Consider the following 22,900-nt stretch of genomic DNA (forward strand, 5'->3'; position numbering starts at 1 on the left):
AGTAATAATAGAAATGTTAGTCTGCGCGTGCAATAAAAAGCCTTTAATTGCCCCATGTGCTCCAGTACCTGCTCCTGAGGCGCACATGACATGCCTGCCATATCTGCCCTTGGGCTGATAGTTGACATCAGCCCAAGGGCAGATACAGCAGCTGACCCCGTCAGTGCAAGTTACAGTGCCACCAAGCGCTGACGTGCCACGGTCAGTGTTGCCAGATTCTGTGAGAGAAACAAGCAACCAGGTCTAGGAAAACCAGCCCAGAAGAAGCGACTATGGGCCACATGAGCACTTTAACATAGACATCAGCTATTTGAAAATAGCAGATCTACAAGCTCACAACGCGTCGCATTGTGAGCTTGTAGATCGGCTATTTTCAAATAAAATCTTGCGGGGAAATTATAATAAGCAGATCTGGCAACCCTGGTCACGGTGACACATCACTGTGAGTGACCTCACTGCTGCAGGGTCTCACTATGGTGATTTAAAAAAAAGATTGCTTTTGTGATTAACCGAATAATCGAGAAGCACCCTGATGTATACTTTCCCAGTATACAATGGTGTCACGCTAAAAATCGATTACTTTATTAAAATGTATGATTTGGGGTGACCCAATAGCCACATGTGTCACGATCTTGGCCTCTGCCACAAGTCATTTATGCCCTTTCCTGTCCAGTGTGCCCTGTCGTGACTTTTCCCTTTGTTTTCAACCCGTTCTGTTATTTCCACCTCCTCCCCTTTCCATTGGCCCTGACATCCATAGATATATATAAAAAAAAAAAAAAAGGGTAGATGACTCACCCGCGCTGCTGGCCAATGGAGTACGACGTTGCCACATGGCGGCCATCTTGGGACGGTCATTCATAACATTATGTCTATGGTGCATATACTTTGAAATAACCATAGCGTGCTCAATTTTCATCCGATTTTCAAAAGACCAAAGATGTAGTTATGATACTGCATATTTAATGTTATAAAAAAAAGAAAAACATGATTATAATTATAAGTATGCAGTATCATAACTACATCTTTGGTGTTTACAAAACACCAAACCGTTTGAAAATCGGATGAAAATTGAGCACGCTATGGTTATTTCAAAGTACATGCACCATAGACATAATGTTATGAATGACTGTTGCAAGATGGCCGCGGTTGAGCTACGCTTGCGACGCCCCCTTGAGCCATCTAGCCTTTATATATGTCACAGGGTGAATGGAGATCCAGGGTGATTGAAGACAGAGCGCTCGTTTTTAGGCACGGGGCTTCGGGCGAGGCGGGGCTTTTCGAGACAGGGTTTATTAGCGAGGCTCGCGAGGAGGAGAAGGAGTGTGAGCTTGTAGATCTGCTATTTTCAAAAGAAGGAGGACGCGGCGATGCGAGGCGGGGGTTTATTATGCGAGGCTCGCGAGGAGTCCTTCTCCTTCTCCTCCTCCTCCGAGGAGAAGGAGAACGCGGCGCCAAGAGGCGGGGCTTTGATGCGACGCGGACCTGTCTTTTGTTGTTCCCCCCCACATAGCAACCAGGAAGCTAAGCTAGGGGAGCGCTGAACACACGTTCACACGCACACGCTTGTCCATGACAGAGGCGCGCCGACTTAGTAGAGCTTGAGGCCGAGGAGGCGCGCCCTCGCGCCTCCAGGCGCGAGTGCCCGCGCTGACCGGCCGATGCTCTACTAGTCGACACAGCGCCGTTCGAGTTGTAAACCGATAGGGACAGAATAGTTCTTTTCATGGATCACTGTGTGCGTGTGTGTGTGTGTGTGTGTGTGTGTGTGTGTGTGTGTGTGTGTGTGTGTGTGTGTGTGTGTGTGTGTGTGTGTGTGTGTGTGTGTGTGTGTGTGTGTGTGTGTGTGTGTGTGTGTGTGTGTGTGGTGGTCGCGGCCATATGTGCTTGTGCACAAGCCTGGCTTGTGGCTCCCTCTAGTGTTTCTTCTACAGAATTGCTGGGTGGGTAAAAACGAGCGAGCCTTCTTCAATCACCCTGGTTCTCCATTCACCCTGTAACATATATATCTATGCTGACATCTCCTCTTCTCCCTTCCTGATCCTGATTGAACTGAATGGACTCACCTGTGGTTGCCAGCTGAGCCTGGTCTTACTGACAAGCCCAGAGACTATAAAATACTGTGTTATTTTGGTGCTTGTGCTGGGCTGTTGTCTCGTTTCTTGTCACGTTTGCTTCGGTTCTTTTTCCGTTAGTTTAGAGTGTTGTTTAGTGTTTAGTGTAGAGTTTGTGTTGTATTTTGTGAATGTCCTCCTTGGATTCCTGCGTTTGTCTCAGTCCTGAGCTCCTGCAATCGGGTCCAAAAACACCAGCGTGTTGGTGACAGAAATGTTAGTGCCAGGGGTCCTTGGGGGGTTCCAGGGTGTCCCCAGACAAATTTGTTAACCCATTTTGGGCGGGAACCCCTATTTGTATACCTTTCAGGACGGGAACCCCTTTTGGGGTTGTTGTTGCTACAGTATGTACAGTAAATAGCAACATACATTTGTTGTAATTATTGTATGAATATTTGAAGTTTTTCAGAAAACTTTAGACTGCGAGCTTGTACATCTAGATCTCACCATGTCAAACATGTAGAAAACTCGTCGCCTGGCATTGGCCAGACTGATAACGTGGATTCACTCTCACGTTCCCTCCCCGGTATCAGTCTGGACTTCGGCCCATAGGGAGCGAGTAGGAGAAATCAGAAAATGATCGGGCCAATCAGTGACTGCGTTTCAACTGCTGTCCGTACGACAGTGAGAAGCATCAAAATCATTTTCTGATTTCTCATACTTGCTCCCTATCAGTGGTGGAAAAAGTACTCAAATTCTTTACTTAAGTAAAAGTACCAATACTGCAATATAAAAATACTCTGTTACAAGTAAAAGTCCAGAATTAAAAATTTACTTTAGTAAAAGTACAAAAGTATTGGCATCAAAATGTACTTAAAGTACCAAAAGTAAAAGTACTAAATATTTGAAAATAGCCGATCTACAAGCTCACAACGCGTCGCATCGCGACGCGTTGTGAGCTTGTAGATCAGCTATTTTCAAATAGCCTAGGTATAAAATAGGTTTAAAGTGGTTAATTTATATCTGAAAAGTAACTAGTAACTAAAGTTTTCAAGTAAATGTAGTGGAGTAAAAGTACAATATTTGCCTCTGAGATGTAGTGGAGTAGAAGTAAAAGTATTGGAAATTGGAAATACTCAAGTAAAGTACAAATACCTCAAAATTGTACTTAAGTGCAGTACTTAAGTAAATGTACTTAGTTACTTTCCACCACTGCTCCCTATGGGGCCGAAGTCCAGACTGATACCGGGGAGGGAACGTGAGAGGGAATCCACGTTATCAGTCTGGCCAATGCCAGGCTAGGAAACTCGGCCATTAAAGTAAACACAGCTTTTGCAGATGGTTTGGCAGGATTCTTGACTGAGGGAGTGGAGTGGAGTTTATCCTGGCTCAAAGGAACCAAAAAACACAGAGCGGGAAAAAGTGCGTCCTTCAACATGTTCCATGTTCTCAGCCAACTTCCACTGTCTGGAAACCCCTGGTGGGACAAGCGTTTGATAATCTGTTAAATGACAGTATTCTTGCCCAAAAATGCTATTTTTTCTTAGCCTTGGTTAATAATTAAGGCGTGTGTGTGTGTGTGTGCGTGCGTGCGTGTGTGTGAAATACAAATGATCACCCAGCATTCATCATTTCCCTTCATCATTTCCCTTGGATAACCTAGCAAAGACAACAAGTGGTATTCTGTTCACTGTATACAGTATAATATACTGTAAGTCATTGGTTCTCAAAGTGGGGTCACAATCATTTTAACCACTTTAACCATATTTTATACTTTGGCTAAAATCGTGAACATTTGTGAACTTTGAATATATAGATTTAAAGCGAACATTTGTAACTCAAATCTTTGCTTCTGGGGTCTCTGAATATTTTTTTTTTTACATGGGTGTCCGCGGCCAAATACATATAATTTTGGGGGTCCTTGACATGATTTTTTTTTTAAGAACCACTGCTGTAAGTAAGTAAGCCTTACCGAGCCATGTGGCCCATAGGAGAGGAGCCTATCTCCTGTTTCTGTTGCGTGAGACGGCTTGATGTACAAGTACATCCCCTGGACATGACGCTAGTATGTCACAGGGACACATACACCCAATCTTCTCTTCTGGGGGCCCCTGGCACAAAACATTTTCAGATGGGGGGGTCTGCGGCCAAACAAATATCAATTTAGGAGTCCTTAACATGAAAAAAGTTTGAGAACCACTGCTGTGTGTTTTCCTCTTGTCTCTATTTACAAGCTGCTCTGCTGGTGTAACTAACTGACTCCTCTTCTTCTTCCTCCTCCTCTTCCTCTCTCCTTCCTCCTCATTATGGTCTTTCTTTCTTTCTTCCCAATGTCGTGTCTCCCCCGGGGGCTCCCTTTGACCTCCTCCTTGTCTCCTACCTCCCTCCCTCCCTCCCTCCCTCCCTCCCTCCTTTCCTCCTCTCTGTTGTCCAGACTGGCGCGTTGCTACGCTGGCCCTGTTGCTAGGGGGCGGTGCTCTGGTGCTGATGTCATTTCTGGTTGCCCTGGTTGCCGTGTGCATCGGCACCCGGCGACGCTTCTACGCGCCCGTCGCCATCATGCTCTTCTCTGCAGGTATGCGCTTGCACGCGCACGCACGCACGCACGCACGCACGCACGCACGCACGCACAGTAGTGGAAAAAGTGCTAAAATGTTTTACTTAAGTAAAAGTATCAATACTGCAATAAAGAAATACTCTGTTACAAGTAAAAGTCCGGAATTCAAAATGTACTTCAGTAAAAGTACAAAAGTATTGGTATAAAAATGTACTTAAAGTACAAAAGTATTGATATAAAAATGTCTTAAAGTACAAAAGTACTCATTATGCAGAATGTCCCATTTACATTTTTCAAATTTATACAAATATTTCGAAAATAGCAGATCTACAAGCTCACAATGCGTCGCATCAAAGTGTTTTGTAATAATAATCAAAATCTACAAAGTAACATTTGCCTCTGGGATGTAGTGGAGTAGAAGTAAAAGTATTGGAAATTAGAAACACTCAAGTAAAGTACAAATAGCTCAAAATTGTACTTAAGTATATGTACTTTCCACCACTGCACACACACAAAGGAACCAATACACGGATTGAACGGTGACCTTCAACAGTTCTGTGTTCTCAGCCAACTCCCTCCCCACACTGTCTGCAAATCCCAGTGGTACTATACATTTTGTTTGCCGGGGCAGTTCCTTGTTGACAGTAATGTTAATCTACTTATGAAATGAGTGCTCTTGCACACACCTACTGTACAATATATTTGCTCATGCGCTTATTCTTGTTGTCTACGTACTGTCACACTAATATGCACACATACTGTATACAGACACACATAAACGCACACACACCCTTTCTGTCTTCCCCAGACTCGTTCTAAGCTAAGGCAAGGGTTCCCCAAACCCCCCAAAATAATCATATTTGAATTGGGGACCCCCCCACCACCACCCTGACAAGCACTTGGAATTGTAGGCATTACATTTAGTTTGACTCTTAAATATTGCGAAAATAGCCGAACTATAATAGATCTGCCATTTTCACAATGTTTGCCTCTCTCTTGCGTAATATTTGACAATTTGGCCAATTTGGTATTGAAGGTAGCAAAGGTCATTAAATTGTAACTTTAGAAATGTGCAGATACCCTATACACTTATTGTCTCCGCCAGGCTGAAATCTAAAGTTTGCAGGAGTGGCCCGTTTTGAATAAAATGAACGCAGCATGCACATTCCCACTACGTTTAGGAACAAATGCCACCCTTTTCACATTGCCCTATTATATATTGCTCCTACAGACCTGTCCAAAAAAGACGGATCTGTGAGATCTTTCCTATTCCATCCTCATTGGCGAATCCCGACACATTACTGGCCCACAATAACCTACCTGACCTGGCGGAGACCTGTGCTCCGAGTAGCACTTTTTCCAGTACTGTATGTTGGTGTGTTTACTGTTGAGTGAGAAAACAATGTTGCACATTAAGCTAATCATCTGTGGACCCCCCAAACTCATTTGGAGACCCCCCTGGGGGTCCCAACCGCGATTTTGGGAACCACTGCTCTAAGGAAATTATCTTTTTCAGACTTCTGCCCAGCAAGGTCAGATGAGTGTGGCCATGCTTGTCAGTTTGATTTCCCCCAAATGAAATTGGACAGTCCATTCCACATTTCCCCCTCATTTTCACCCTACCGAGTAAATGGAAAATGACATTTTTATATGTATGACACAATTTGGGTTTGTCTAGTCGCACGCATTGTTCGGACCTGGTTGTCTTCAAAACCAGTTGTGTAAAGTAAGTAAGTACATTTACTCAAGTACTGTACTATTATAACAATGTCAAATAAAAATGTTGAGGTACTTTTACTTAACTGGAGTATTTCCAATGTTCAATACTTTTACTTCTACTCCACTACATCTCAGAGGCAAATATTGTACTTTTACTCCACTACAATTATTTGAAAACTTTAGTTACTAGTTACTTTGCAGATATAAATTATTACATTATGAAACATCCATTAACCACTTCAGCCCTATTTTATACCGAGGCTATTTGAAAATAGCCGATCTACAAGCTCACAACGCGTCGCATCGTGACGCGTTTTGAGCTTGTAGATCTGCTATTTTCAAACATTTTAGTACTTTTGGTACTTTAAGTATATTTTGATGCCAATATTTTCTACTTTTACTCAAGTAACATTTTGAACACGGGCCTTTTACTTGTGACAATGTGAGTGCTTTTTCCACCACCGTTCAAAACCACGTGGGGGAAACCTCACTTTACCTTAAATGACCTCACCCTAAGTTAAATGGTACTTTATTGCCCGCTTGGGGGAGTTTGTCCTCTACTTTTGACCCATCCTAACTACTTAGAAGCAGCCACAGTGCAGCACTCGGGGACCAACTCCAGTTAGTATAATGTCGGTACCTTGGTCAAGGGCAATAGCAGGAGTATACGGTATGTACCTAGCATGGATGTCTTTTGGTGTGGGAGGAAACCAGAGTACCCGGAGGAAACCCATACAAACACAGGGAGAACATGCTAATTCCACACAGAAAGGTCATTTGTTGGTTTATGAGCAGCTTTTCAACTAGTGGTAGTCAGGATTGTTGTGTTGATTGGAGTGAATTGCAAAAGCATTTAACACTTACATGGGACTGAACGATGCTCTTTTTTCATTTATTTGGCTGCGGACCCCCATCTCAAAAATATTTTGTGCCAAGCAAAGATTTGAGTTAAAATTTCTCGCTTAAAAAAAAAATATATTATTCAAAGATTTACACAAAATCATTACGATTTTTCAAAAATAGCAGATGTACAAGCTATTGTTGGGGACCCCCTGGTTGTAGATTTTAAATATTATTGTAAAACATCGGCTATTTGAAAATAAATGTTGAATTCCTGACTTTTACTTGTAACAGAGTATTTCTACATTGCAGTATTGATACTTTGAATTAATCACACACACACACACACACACACACACACACACACACACGCACGTCCGTTTTGCTGGACGAGCTGAAAGCACTTCTGAATGTGATCAATCAGACGTTGCTCCAGTCCTTTAACGAGCTGACTGATCCCTCCCAGGCTGTTTTTTCTAACCATCTGTATTGATTGATATTAGCGTGTCCCGTGGACATCATGCTTTTTTCAATCCCTTTATTTCCCCTTGTCCTTTCATGATAGCGCCAGCCAGGGCCTGTTTATGCCCCGTCAGGATGAAATCCCTTTGAAGAAGCCATTGATGTGTTCAACCCTTTGTTCCGGTGCCATTCATCCCTCTCTCCCTTCCTCTTTTTTAACCCATTAAGACCGGGGACGCATCTGTGTCATTTTAGATTTTAACCACTTTAACCATTATCTTATACTTTGGCTATTCAAACATAGCAGATATCAGGGGCGCTGATTAATGTCCGCGCTATTGGGTGTGCAACGCACGCGCGCGCAGCGGTTTTTTTCCCGGGTTTGTTACCTTTTCGTTTTTTTTTGTTACTTTAATGCGGTTAATTCGGTTAATTTGGTTAATTTGGTTAATTTGGTTAATTTGGTTAATTTGGTTAAAAAAAATTACTTCATGAAGTGCAGATGTCGGAGGTCTTTTCTTTTTCTTTTTTTGTGATGAGTTTGTGATGGGTGCTCGTAATTTCTCCTGGGTGCTTTAGCCCCGAGGCACACACAGTATCGGTGCCCTTGGCAGATATATCATACATAGCGAGGCGCCGAGTGCTGCTATTTTTGAATAGCCAAAGTATAAAATAATGGTTAAAGTGGTTACACAGATGCGTTCCTGGTTTTAATGGGTTAATAAAAAAAAACCATCTCTCTCTCTGCCCACTGTGCCCAGTCCCCCCCCCTCCCCCCACCTCCTCTGTTCTCCTAACACCTCTATTAAACCCGCCGTTCTTCCATCGCCGTCCCACTTACTCTGTCGTTCCCTCTGACTCCATCTCTCCATCGCCCCGTTCACCTCTAGCCCCCCATGTCTGGTACTCTCCATCTGAACCCATTCCTTTCGTGTCCAATCCCATCTCCCATCTTTTTTCCCCTGACTCCTCTCTTTCCCCTCGCCTCTTGTTTCCGCTGAATTTCTGTCCTTTCTTCTCCTCCACGGACCCCACGTTTGATTTATGTACCTTGACTGCTGCTAAGGCAACAACAAAACAAACAAAAAGAAACAAAAGAGCAAATTATGCCGCCTCCAGGTGTGATGCTTGGTTTGCTGCCCAGTCGATGTTCCTGCAGGGTTATTTTTTTTTATCAGGTTTTCCATTGCTTTTCGATTAAGGTTTATACGCTCTCTTCTCTTCTCTTCTCTTCTCTTCTCTTCTCTTCTCTTCTCTTCTCTTCTCTTCTCTTCTCTTCTCCTCTCCTCTCCTCTCCTCTCCTCTTCTCTTCTCTTCTCTTCTCATTAATCTTAATCTAACAAACACGTGCTACTGTACTTCAACTCAGTGTTGTAAAGTAACTAAGTACATTTATTCAAGTACTGTACTTAAGTACAATTTTGAGGTATTTTTACTTTACTAAGTTCATCGAGTATATGCATCCTTGGCAAGCAATGTGTTAACCATAAACATGTGTTTGGTCAATGATTAGCCCCTTTAATGCTAATTTGTCCCCTGTCGTCCTTGTCCCCAGTTGTCCTGCAGGCGGGCTGCCTGGTGCTTTACCCCATCAAGTTCATCGAGACGGTCAGCCTGAGGATCTACCACGAGTTCAACTGGGGCTACGGCCTGGCCTGGGGCGGGACGATCTTCTCCTTCGGCGGGGGCGTCCTCTACTGCCTCAACCCCAAGAACTACGAGGATTACTACTAGCTTAATACGGCTTTAAGCCAATGTGTGTAGTAGCAGGGTGGGTGGGTGGGTGGGTGGGTGAGGTTTGCCGGTGATTAGGGTTGGGTTCCGGAACGGCGGAATCGAAGGAACCGGATCCAACGTTGAAGAACTGCAATCGGCTCCATCATATTTCGGAACCGTTTCTGGAACCCGGTTTTTATCACACTGTCAGAGCTGGTTATGTGGACTTCACGTCTGCTATGCAATTACAATACCGGTGGTTCTAAAACTTTAACATTTCAAGGACCACCCATAACTCTGAGAGTGTACAAATGGAACCAAATGGACCCTTACGGGTCCATTTGGTTCCATTTGTACACTCTCAGAGGTACAGACCTGTTAGGGTCCATTTGGAACTCCCCTATAGGAATCTATCCTAACCCTATAAGTATCCTAACCCTATAGCGGTGATTTAGGGGGTTTGGGATGGGATGGAGGAGATTAGGAGCTCAACCTCAAGGACTATTATAAGAGTGTAACGCCCGGGATCCGAACCTGGGTCTCCCACTTGGAAAAAAAACTACATCTTATCCACTAAGCCAAAGGGAATTCCCTATAGCTCGGGGAGATATTACGACTTTCAGGCCATCATGCTGGGGTTGTGAGCAACGCTGCTACACTCACCCACCCTTTTGACCTCCTCCCACGGGGGAAACCCGATTTGGATCATTATGGCACCAATGTAACGCCCCGGAATTCGAACCCGGGTCTCCCGCGCGGAAAGCCAACATCTTAACCACAAAGCCGAAGGGAACCACAAAGCCGAAGGGAATCCCTATAGCTCGGGGGAGATAATAGACTTTCAGGCCATCATGCTGGGGTTGTGAGCCACTCTGCTACAAGAGCGCTGCTACTAGTTCTGTTCCACCCACTATCACCACCACCATCCTGCCTACCACCCCAACCCCCTGTCCCTTACTGGAGGGGAATTGTAAAAGAAAGGGGGTTTGGTTGGTGTAGAGGTGGAGAAGCTTACGGTACAGTACAGTACGGTACGGGTACTGGTTTGATACCAAGCCCTACAAACACTTGTGCTGGTTCGGCTAAAACCCAGTGGCTCTTTATAAAATGGCGACTCGGAAGCTCGTCAGCCAAGACAGAGGCGGGGTGGTGGTGTGAGGCATTCATCAGGCATTCATTGTCATCAACTATGACAACTAACGGCTAAGTAACGTCCTGCTAAACTACCTAACTCACTGCGTAATGTGAACAAAAATAGGGGTTTTCAAAGAAGTACTGCTTAACTCCCAAATGTTGTGGACTGCATACTTGCAAAGAAAATTATTCCAAGGCACTACTCTGTCTTTGATGAAAAAATATGTAGGATTTATTTTGAGCAAGGCAACTGAGTAATGTATTCTAATTCACACACGTACGCACACACACACACACACACACACACACACACACACACACACACACACACACACTCACTCGCACGCACGCACGCACACGCACACGCACACGCACACACACAGCTATTTACTATTCCTCTTGGTATTTGATTGCAGACATCATGGTGGCAAACAATGACAAAGCGATTCATTGCAATCAAATAGTAGGTGACTATGGCAAAAACAAAACAACATGACGAGGATACCATGAATAAAACATTTACGTAATCAATCCCCCAGCGCTAACAATAGACTATTATTACAGCATTATTGTTGTTAGACACACAGACGCTGGCAGATATAAGGTTGATAATTCTTCTCCCACTCAATTTCAAATTTTGACAGCCACTTGCTAACAGTTGCCGAGGGAATAATGAAAGCAGAGAATCTGGCTTATCGTGCGAAGGAGGAAACACCACATCGATGCCCGGGGGGGACCTTCCCTTTTGGACAGAGATATTCCTCTTGGGACGTGAAAAACACACACACACACACACACACACAAAAAAAAGTACACTCTCTTCCTGGGTAGTCTATTATCGACCAACCTTGTCTGTTACTGTGGCAACCCCATGCGTCATGTCTCATGCGGATGTCGTGACTGATTAGCCGCGCTCGGAGGAGGAGGTGTGTGTGTGTGTGTGTGTGTGTGTGAAAGTCGACCGTTCGATTACCTTGAAGGCTCTGCTCGCTTGCTGCTTGTTGTCTAATCGTAGCGGGCAGCGTAGTCTCCGACCGGAATACTGAGCATCCTGCAACGGCATGGTGACCAGTTCTTTAGTTGAGAGGGGGGGGGGGTTTCATATCGTCTCTGTCGGGCGGAAACCTCATATGTCCAAAACTGTTACTTTTCAAGATTCACATTCAAAAGTAGCAAATCCGCAAGCTCGAAACGCGCCGCTTCGCGCCGCGTTTCGAGCTTGCGGATCTGCTACTTTTTGATGCTTTTGTGTGACGCTGTAGAATGATGAAAAAGGGCGTTAATTTACGAAAAAAAACACTAAAAGTTACAATATGGAGATAAGAGGTTTCTGCCTCCGACAGCGACGATATATTGCTGAGGTCGGGTGGAAACCTTGTATTTGTGAAAAATTTAATTTTTCAGGAAATTGAAAAAACATAATCCTGCCTTCCAATGGATCCAATGTCATTATTATTTAGCACAAGCTGTTGTTAATTCATTTTTAGCTCTTATTAATTCATTCAAACCCGCACTCATTCAACCACTTTCATGTTTTTGAGTGTATTTTTTGGGGTCAAAAATAGCAAAAATAGCCAATCTACAAGCTCACAACGTGCGACACGTTGTGAGCTTGTAGATCGGCTATTTTTGCTACTTTTGTGTGATCGAAGTAGGACATTAATTTAAGGAAAGAACTAACATAAAAGGTTGTGATATGCAGATGCAAGGTCTCTGCCCGACAGCAATGATATATATTTGTGGTGGTTGTCATTCATTCTAGTGTCAACCACCAGGGTTCAATTTGCTGGGGGGACGGGGGTGGGAGTCCATGCCTCTGCTATTGATATCCCCCCTCCGGTCGTTTATGTTTTATTTTATGTTTCATCCCTGCTGGTCAGACTGCATCCATGAATTAATTGATAAAAAAATATATATAAAAAGTAATTGGAAAAACACGGCCCCCTCACGTATTAAAAGGATGATATCATGTCACCAGAACCAAGGACGGGTGTTTTCAATTAATCTAACATGGTTAAAATGGGAGTTAGAAGTTACAATGGGTTTGTATAGGGAGGGGGCGTGTCTGATAAAATATCAAAACAAAATAAACATGTTTGAAAGTGAAATATCCCTTTAAGCCCTATAAAGCCGTTTTTGTTTTCAATTTTTTTAGACAAATTGAACCCTTAATTCTGTCATCAACAACGCTTGGTTTGAGGCAACGCAGAATTTACACAATAGCCTTAGGTTCTGACAGAAACCTCACCTCAGCAATTGAAATGAACAAAGTTATACTTGATCTAATCTAAATGTAACCGTCAAATCTGACTAAATTCTGCTACAGTATATGTTACTGTGGAAACTACTGTAATATTGTCATTATAAAAGGTCCTTACGCACTGGGAGCATCACAACTAAACGATCGGGAAATGCATCGGTGAATATTGGAGATCGATCTATTCATTTGGTGATGCCTCATTCATACAGGTTGATGCTTTTATTTGCGGTTGAAAAATCAACCTTTTGCTTTATCGCCACGCAATATTCACATTCTTTGTGGATGTACTCATAATGCAAACAATGCTCCCGGGGTGTTATAGGAGCTTTACACACAATACATTGTGCAGCCATAGTCTGAATTATGGATATTTATCAGTTGGTATCCATTTCACGTGGAACCCGAGTGAGAGACAATTCTTGGAAATGGAAACACATATAGCCAATGTCAGTCAATGTCAAATGTCTGCACTGTGAATCATTGCAGACTTTTTGACATTCTCTCTCTCTGTCTCACACACACACACACACACACACACGCAAGCATGTACGCACGCACACATGCGCACGCACGCACACGCACGCACGCACGCACGCACACACGCACGCACGCACGCACGCACGCACGCACGCAGGCACGCACGCACGCACACACACACACACTACTAGATTCTATCTCCTACCTAAGACCTTGCTGTCGTCAGTGGCTAGTGCCCTCCATATGTTCGTATACAGGCTATATGGGCCCTGGTTATATGCAGTGCTATAGGTAGCCCACAGTGGTGTAGAAATGAATGGGGAACACAGTCATGTGCTGGAGAAGGGAGGGCTAAAACTGTGCAATTCACACGGCAAGCAAGTCCAGCAAACTACATGCTGGAAGTCTGTTCATATACTTTGAGATGACAAAAGGTTGCAATGTTTTTTTATGCATTTCCACACTAATAATGCCAAAATAAATCAGACACGGGTGCATGTACCATACAGTATAATTAGAAGAATGATCAGAAATCAGTAGGCTCATTAACTGGGTTATGTACCTTGCAACCTCACTCTGAGCTCATCTAAGACAGTGGTTCTCAAACGTTTTCATGTCAAGGACCCCCACATTTATATTTATTTGTCTGCGGACCCCCATCTGAAAATGTTTTGTGCCAGGGACCCCCAGAAGAGTTAAAACTTGAGTTAAAACATTTAAAAATGATTCGAAATGTTCCAATACTTTCAAGATTTAAAAAAATTGTAAACAAATAGTGCCGCGCTGTGAGCTTGTGCATCTGCTATTTTTGAATAGACCAACGTATAAAATATGGATACAGTGGTTAAAATGGTGTGATGCTTTATTAAAAAAAATGTCTGGGGACCCGCTGGAACCCACCCGAGGACCCCCGAGGGTCCCCGGATCCCACTTAAAGAACCACTGATCTAAGATAATCAGACGAAGGTATATATACACGACAGTTGCTATTCTTGGGATATTTCCTTGATCGGGTAAAGTTTGGGTTATTAGCATGTATGCAAATGGTCTCCCCACTGCCAAAGTCTCAAGGACATTACGTGCCAGAAGCCTGATGATGACTCATATCGCACACGCACGCTTTCTCCCAACTTCTTAAATCTGAGACGTTCAAAGGATGTCACCGCAACCTCTGAACTCCCCGACAGAACGACCCACTCCCCTCACGGGCCAACGAACAAATACTAAAACAACAACACGGAACACAGGGTTGTGGGGTTGATGTCACAAACATACGGTACCCGTATGACAGTGGTTATCAAATATTTTCTTGCAAAGGACCCCCAAATTGATGTATTTGGCCCGCGGAACCCCATCTGAAAATGTTTTGTGCCAGGAATCCCCAGAAGAAAAATATTTGAGTAAAAAAGAAAATCTTGGCACTGGGTGAAAACATGGGTTTACAAAACATGTGGAAATTATGCAAAGATTTCCAACTATTGATTGTTTTGATTTTTCCAAAATTCTTCAAAAATAGCTCGCAGAGAGGCACGAAGTGACACACTGTGAGCTTGTATATCTGCTAGTTTTTGATAGCCAACGTATACAATATGGATAAAGTGGTTCAAATGATTGTGATGCTGTATTAACAAATGTAGCTGGGGACCCCCTGGAACCACCCCAAGGGCCACTGGTGCCCCCCCCGGACCCCACATCGAGAACCACTGCTGTATGAGTCCCGATTTCCCAATTCACCGGCTGAGAAACACTGTAAACGAACTCCCATCCTTACCAGTACTAAACTGTATTTGAATGGCCGGCTAATGTATTTAATAATACTGTGTGATCATAGCTTAGTGAGGGTGTTTTTTGCTACCTCGTCTCTGTGCTTTTGTGGCGTAGAGGAGCCCTAGAAATTCATACTGTAACAGACCTGGCGGAAAATACATTAAAACAAAACATCAACCATTCCTATAATTACTAATGTAGTAATGTATATAGATATGCGGGAATATTGATTATCGCCTGGACATTGGTTGCAGCCCCAGGTTGCTTACCGAGGGCTGTGATGAATGACCGGGCATTAATTTTGTTAATCACATATCTATATCTATATCCATAGCCTCTAGTCTCTCGCAACAAGACAGGGAGAAAATAATATTTGCTCAACGCAACAACCGTGCGTTGGAGACATTCTGTGTTCCCTCCGCAGTTGAGGTCCCTCACAGTTACAGTTGAGCACGCAGTTGCACTTTATTAGCTTGTGTTTATTGGTCCGTTACTAGCAGTATTAGCCCTAGGGGTGATATCGGTTATCACCCCGTCTGTCCTTATATCACTCGGCTCACCCAGGGCCCCAAAAAAAAGAGTCTGGGTAGCCTATGTGATTTTATACAGTATATAGACAGACAGAAAGAAACAGGATGTCATATCTGATCTCAGAATGTGCTTTCATTTTTGACACCGCAAGGTGTCTGCATGATACAAAAAGCCTTTGTAAATGATGTCATATCCCTGAGTGATGTGTACTTCTCTCAAAATACCTGCCAGATATTCCATTTGATTTCCCTGCCAGACACTGAATCAGCGTCGAAACAACAAAACGCAACAAATGCGATCAAATCAAACAACTATTAGTGTGTGATACATGTGATTCTCTCTCCAGGATTGAGATCAAGTTTTGCACTTCATTCATGTATCCTAACAAAAGCATTTTATTATTATCATCCCTTTACCTCTTTACACATTTCTGTGAAATTAGTAAAGATACAGAAAGTATCTTTGTATTATAGGGGTTTGTCTGTGATGTAATCCCATTACATGTCCCTTCACAAACTATTATAAACTATTATGTCAACTATTATAATATATGATGCAAATGTATTTATTTATTCATTTATTTGTTTATTTATTTATTCATTTATTTATTTACTTTGCTCCCTTACTTACATACTTGTTCCAATGTATTTTGGCCCAGGTCTGAGTTGTAGATATTAGCATTTGTTTGGTAATTAATTTACTAACGAGACATAGAGGCTCACAAGCAGAGATAGTTCTGCTTTATGCATCATCTCCCAGTAGACTGGAGGAACACTGTCTAATGATGTGCATAGGGATTTAGCAAGCTCACGTGTGTGTGTGTGTGTGTGTGTGTGTGTGTGTGTGTGTGTGTGTGTGTGTGTGTGTGTGTGTGTGTGTGTGTGTGTGTGTGTGTGTGTGTGTGTGTGTGTGTGTGTGTGTGTGTGTGTGTGTGTGTGTGTGTGTGTGTGTGTGTGTGTGTACCCATCTGTGTAATGACAGAGCCAGTGTGTTTGGGAGAGTCTAAAGGCTAGGTACGATGTGTGTTGTGTGTGCTTGTGTCTGTGTGCATGTGTATTGGCATGTTCTAGATGCCATAGTAGAGGTGTCAATAATCAGCATTTATCTCTTTGTACCTTGGCACATGATTAAAGCATTGAACAAAATCTCCGCCATGGGTCTGTCTGTCATTGATGCTTTCTCTCTCTTTTGACTCGCAATGTTCTGTTGATCCTCTTTGTTCTTGTCTCACATCCATTCTGGCATTCTAACTCCTGTTGTGTGCATTCGCCGTATTCTAATTTTCATTTCAAAGTGGAGTTTATCAATGGTAATTTATACTCTGTTGTACAACAATGTTGAGTGCCAAAAGTAGCAGATCTACAAGCCTATAACGCGTCACGTTGAGACACAATTGTGAGCTATTCTACAATTTTTGCTGTGCGACAGTATAAGTACAATCAAGCTTCAAGATCCTCACACACCGGACATGACAAATACACGATACGAAAATTGTGAATATTTCGCATCAAAACTATTAATATTTTTTCACAGCATGGAACCACAGAAAACAGAAACCATTGTTCCGAATAAAAATTACGTTGCTTTATTGTTGAATAATATTTCACATTCTGTGCGAATGTATTCATGACTCAAACAAACAGTTGGGGGGAAAAAAATATTTTCAGGCAAATTCATCACATGAAAAAGAGAAGAAAACAAAAACGCCGCTGGTGTGCAAGGACCTTAACCCATTAAAACATGAGGCCGATTCTACAAATGCCTTCTAAATCCTAACAGTTTTCTTGTAAACTTTCTATAGTTTCTATATCAGTGGTTCGCAAACGTTTTCATGTCACAGACCCCCAAAATTATATGTATTTGGCCACGGACCCCCATCTCACTTGAGTAAAAAAAATCTTAGCTTCAAAAAAAGATTTCCACAAATGTTCAAGATTTTTCAAAAATAGCAGATCTACAAGGCCATAGCGTGTCACTATGAGCTTGTAAATCTGCTATTTTTGAATGGCAAACGTTAAAATCTAAAATGACGCAGATGCTTTCCCGGTTTTAATGGGCTAAGACTGTAAATGGAGGGCTGACACAGAACGTGCGTTCACTTGACTTCAAAGTGTGCCGGCTTTAATTAGTCAGACAGAACAGCATTATCCCCAACAGGGCAAGGCGAGGCATCACCAGCAGTGCAAACAAATCCCAAGTGCACAGCGCGGGTTTAATCCAACAGTGTGAGATGAAAATCCATGCAATGGAGGGACATGCACTGCAATACTTACAGTACATGAAAAGCTATGGTTAAAACCTTGTGTGAAAGTGTGACTAGGACTGTCACGGTCATGACATTTTACCTGACGATTACTTGTCGTACAAATAATTGTTATTAATGATTTAATTGTGTTTTTGGCGTTGGACATTGAAACATAATGACCAAAAATTACATTTCTGTTTGCCTTTTAGGCGATTTTTGAATCGCTGTTGCCTGGCTTTATTGACACACAGAAGTAATTTAAACTGAATATATTTTCAGGCTCTGAATATCTCGTCTGCACTTCTGATATGAATCTGGGATTGTATTCATGAGAGTGCTAATATGTTGAGCAGACTTAATCTGAATGTGTCTAGAATAGCTACCTGAGCTTAACTTTTTTTTATTTTATTTTTTAAATATTGGAGTCTGTATGCAGAAGGGAACAATACATAAATGCATTTAAAGACTGACCTACGAGCGCGCGTGTGCGTGCCTTTGTGTGTGTGCGTGCGTGCGTGTGTGCATGCCCCACATTGTCTGGTCTAGTCTGGGTAGTTATGGGTGTGCCTGCCTTGCCATTAACCCTTGTCCTATAGGTAAGCAGGGTGGGGCCTCCTGGTCTGATGGCTCGTTGGAGAGCACCTGGGCCCGGTGCCTCCAGGAGGCTATAAAATGCCTGCCCCTGCCACTACCTGTAAAGACCCAGAGCAAGAGAACAGACCTGCTGTCTCCACCAGCCTCTACCCCATTCTTCATGCCCCTATGATTATTATGTTCGATGTTACTTTTCACCCACACACCTTGCACCACACTATTCTCCACACATGCACACCTACACGACTGATTTACTGACTCCACACCTCATAGGATCCTTAAGATGTTCTGTTCTAACCTGACTCCGGCAGATGGGGGCGGTATTGACTCCACCAGCCTACAGCGATGCCACAAGAACAACAATAGTAGTTGGAAGAAGAAGTAGAGTAGGCTGTTTAGCAGCCTACTGCCAGTGGCTCTGCATCGGGGTCACTTGCCACATGGCAACACCATCTGAAACAGTCTGTGGTTGGGATGTCTGGGGTCTTTGATAAACCTGAGCTTTGTTGACACAGCGTCCGTCGTAGCTGTCCTGGAAGGAGGCAAGCTCACATCCGCTGATGCTCTGGGGGTGAAAGTCATAAGTATCAAAAAATACCAAATACTCAAATAAAGTACAGTCTACAGATACTAAAAAAAACTTGTTACTGTCCCCCACTGCTGGTTTCCACATTGACAGCTCAGGTAGGCTATAGCCTACAGATATTCATATTGGAGTTGCTGTAGCCAACTACAGCAAATACATGCAGCAAGAACTGATGTCTATCTATTACTTCATGCACCATCTGCAAACTCATCACCTGATTTGTTATGCTATTTATTTAAATGAAATACAAACATGATGGGAAACTAGTCTTTACTAAAATCACAACGGCTGCACAACCTTTGTGCATCTGTTTGTAATTGGATCTATTTGAATTCATATGACAAAAGTTGTCATCCCTCATTCGCTTTGTTGATTCAATCTGAATTGTAGCCTATTGTCTGTGGCGATGCTGCCCTCTGCTGACCGACATGTAGTATGACTACCTGGAACCATGGCTACAAGGGAACCAGCATTTAAGCAGGAGTCTGTTGCCCCAATCTTTCAGAAATAAAACATGTAATAGTGCAACTTTTATGATGATTTTGGAGTGAAACACACAGCAGAGTAAAAAAGGCCCAATATAAATTAAAATACAATATTTATACTAGATTAAATAGCCGATCTTCGTATTAGTTCTGCTGTTTCCACTATTAAAAAGGAAAAAGAAGAACCTTTGAGGTGTGAGGCCTGCCTGAGGGGGCTGGTGATCGAAGGCTGCTTACATTCCAGCTCGTTAGCTCCATGGACGGCTCCACACCTACTCAGCTGCCTTCCATTCATCTCGTTAGGTAATTTTTTCAAGCCCTCCCTCTTCTACTTCAGTCAGTGTGTGTGTGGCAGCTGGAGAAAGAAGAGCTGTTTGTGAGGAGACAGCCTTGACCTAAGACCTTGTTCAGTCCAGTAAGCCAAACAGCGGCCTGACCTAGTTAGTATAAGTTTGGTTAAGGCAGTAGCTCCAGAGGGGGCCGGTATTATTCAGGTGTTTACAATTTCATTGTTTATTTATGTTTTCTGAATAAAAGCCCCTGGCCATTGTCCAGTGGGGGACTGCAGTTCCGGCCCTACTGTGTTTGTGAACCACACTTAAAGGGATAGTTCACCCCCAAAATCCCTCTATTGATTACACACCCCATGGAGACTTGAATTAATGGAGATCTTTTAGTTTTTGACGCATTCCTAAACCAATAATTTGAGGACCGGCAGTAGCTCCGGTAGGAGGCTCAGAGTGTCAACTTTGGGTCTCCTACCGGAGACGATAGCATCTTTCCGCCGGTTATCAAATTATTGGCTTAGGAATGTGACAAAAACAAAATAAATCTACATGAATTCAAGGCTTCGTGGGGTGTGTACTTGATAGAAAATAAGTCATTTTTTGGGTGAACTATCTCTCACCAAACCTTACTGTTGCCTTCTTGTTACACCCTATAATGACATGCCCAAAATAGGAATGCCAGTGTTATTCCTTCTATTAATTTAGCAAATCTCTACGCACTTCTGTGAGTGTTAATATGTATCTGTCTTTCACGTATCTCAAGAACTGCCTGACCGATCAACCTCAAACCTGGAGCATGTGTGGCCGGGTGGGGGTTAGCGTGGGCGGTTCCGATGTGACCGTGTGGCAGATGGAACAAACATTTCCCCGTGAGCGGCTGTCCTGGTGAGTAGCTTTAGTGTAAAGTAGCTTCTGTTATAATGTCGCTAAGTTTGACGTGCATTATGTTTAGTTGACCGCACCGTAAATTGGTTTTCCATAGGGAACAACAGGCAGTCCCAACAGTGAAGGGGGGGACGCAGTGTCTTCTCACTTTCGTTTACGATGTGATGTGGGGATGTGATGTGGCGATATCTTGTTTATTGTAGTTAGTGATTTAGCCAACCTTTCATGATCTCCCTCAGATCGGTGCACTAGTTTCGTTGTGCCGTTGTGGTCCATGTGTGGCTTTTCCACGCCGTCTCTCTCTCTGTCGTGCTATAAATGTGTATGTGCTTGGTTGTGTTTTATTATATGTATTGTTAATTTTGGTGTCGCTAAATTGTGAATGTGTCATGTCTCAGCTGATTCTAGGAGGATGTGGTTCTCTTTAGTGTGCAGCATTCTGTGGGGGGACCCGTGTCTGTGTAGTTCTCCGGGCCTTTTTTTGATTTGAGGTTAGTTCGAGGATTACATAAGAAAGTCCTGAGAATTATTTCCGTTGAGGACCTCCCACAATTAACAGTCAATACAAGTTACAATACATTACAGTACAAAACATATGACATTAAATATATATAGTACATACATACGAACAAGCGCTCCCTTATCTTTTCCTAGTCTACTGACCCCTCTATAGGGGAACCTTTTCTAATAGACCTGCTTTTGTCTGCTGCTTAAAATACCTCAGATTGGTTGTCAGTTTGACACTGGTTTGGAGGTCGTTCCACTGTGTGGCTCCTATGTCGGTAAATGATTCCCTGCCCACTTTACTTTTAAAAGCCGTATGGCTCACATCTTCTACACTGGCTCTGGTGAAAAAATGGTGTAGTTCGTTTCTCTGAGTAAAACATGTCTTTAAAAATATGGGGACCTCGCCATATATGATCTTATGAACCATGGCCAACTATATGCCTGTACGAGTCTATGGGCCCACAGCCCCTTGCATTCGGTGAGTGTTCGGCTCATGTGGATTGATGTGCCGTGGTCCTGTCATTCTATGGTTCAAATCCCTAAAGTCCAGTTTATAGACGACATACACAGAAATTACCATGGATCATGCAGCCTAGGAATGTTTATGATATTTACTTATGGTAATGTAGTGTTTCATGAATTGCTATGTCCTGTGTGTATGCTTATGCGGGGGTGATCTGGTATTCATTGATGTTTCTGTCTTAACAGGTGGTGATCAGTGGTAACTGCTTTAGTCCACGGCAATAGGGTATTCAGTTTATTAAGATAATATAGGGTATGGTTTTAATGAATTGTAATATAAGTAAACACTGTTCTACAGTTTCAAATAAAGATTGTTTCAATTATAAATCATTGGTCTGTCTGCTATGTACCCTATTCCTCTTGGTTACACATGTATCGCACATACATATATAGGCATGCCCATATATGGACATAAAAGGGATGCAGGCAGACAGACCGATACAAATATATCCATATATGGGCATATAGGCATATCTCTGTCTCTCTGCTTACATTTTATGGACATCCCTGAAGTCAGTTTTTTTTTAAACAAATCTTTATTTATAATCTCATGAAATACAATACAACACAAACAACATACACAAACAAAGAAGTTATTAATACATCTATATGACAACATCAGAGCCAGGGGGATTTACTAACAGAAAACATTAAAGAGTGAACACAAAAAGACAGTTCTGGCAGCTTTCAATTTTTTTGAGTCATAAATTGTTTTAATGTACTGCCTGGCTTCAATCTTAAATACAATGAATGAGGGTTTGGAATGACTAAATGTGGATTTATGTATATGAAATTTAGCTAGAATAATTATCAATTTAATTATGAATACCTAATTTTTCTTATTTTACTATTACTGAAGCCAAACAGGTAGAATACTGACACGGTTTCACTTGGTGTCACAGAGTGATGTCAGAGTGTGACGTCTTCAGTGAAGTAAGCAGGGCTGGGCGTATGTATAAATCATATATATAATATAATATATTTCACATTATATATGTCATATATGCCACCACACTTTGTGTCACCATCTTCGTCACCAGCATTGTTTCCCATTGGGGTTGTTTACATTTCCCAGTGTCTTTCCACTCTCCTACTGTAGTTCCTGTTCCTACTGTAGTTCCTGTTTCTACTTTGAGTTGGGATTCTTCAGTAAGGAGTTTCCGCTTTCAGAGAAGCGAGTCTGCGTTTGGATTCTTCCACCTAACCTTGTGATAACACAAACTTATATACTGTACATGACTATTGGTGGATAATACGTTATTTAGCTCTGTC

At 42.7% G+C, this 22,900-nt stretch overlaps 1 protein-coding gene across 1 annotated transcript in view; it reads left to right on the forward strand.

The window, feature by feature from the left end:
• Positions 1-9,366, forward strand: part of LOC308080484 (transmembrane protein 47-like) — a gene marked incomplete at both ends in the record, with an annotated part of 31,192 nt that extends 21,826 nt beyond the window's left edge. The window contains 2 exons of the mRNA XM_080422382.1: positions 4,489-4,629; positions 9,188-9,366. Coding sequence (XP_080278508.1) covers positions 4,489-4,629; positions 9,188-9,366 — 320 coding nt within the window. The remainder of the gene's footprint in view (positions 1-4,488; positions 4,630-9,187) is intronic.
• Positions 9,367-22,900: the final 13,534 nt, after the last annotated feature.

This window comes from Gymnoscopelus braueri (genome assembly GCF_963280865.1).
Source record: "Gymnoscopelus braueri genome assembly, chromosome: 24".
In the NCBI taxonomy this organism is placed as follows: Eukaryota; Metazoa; Chordata; class Actinopteri; order Myctophiformes; family Myctophidae; genus Gymnoscopelus; species Gymnoscopelus braueri.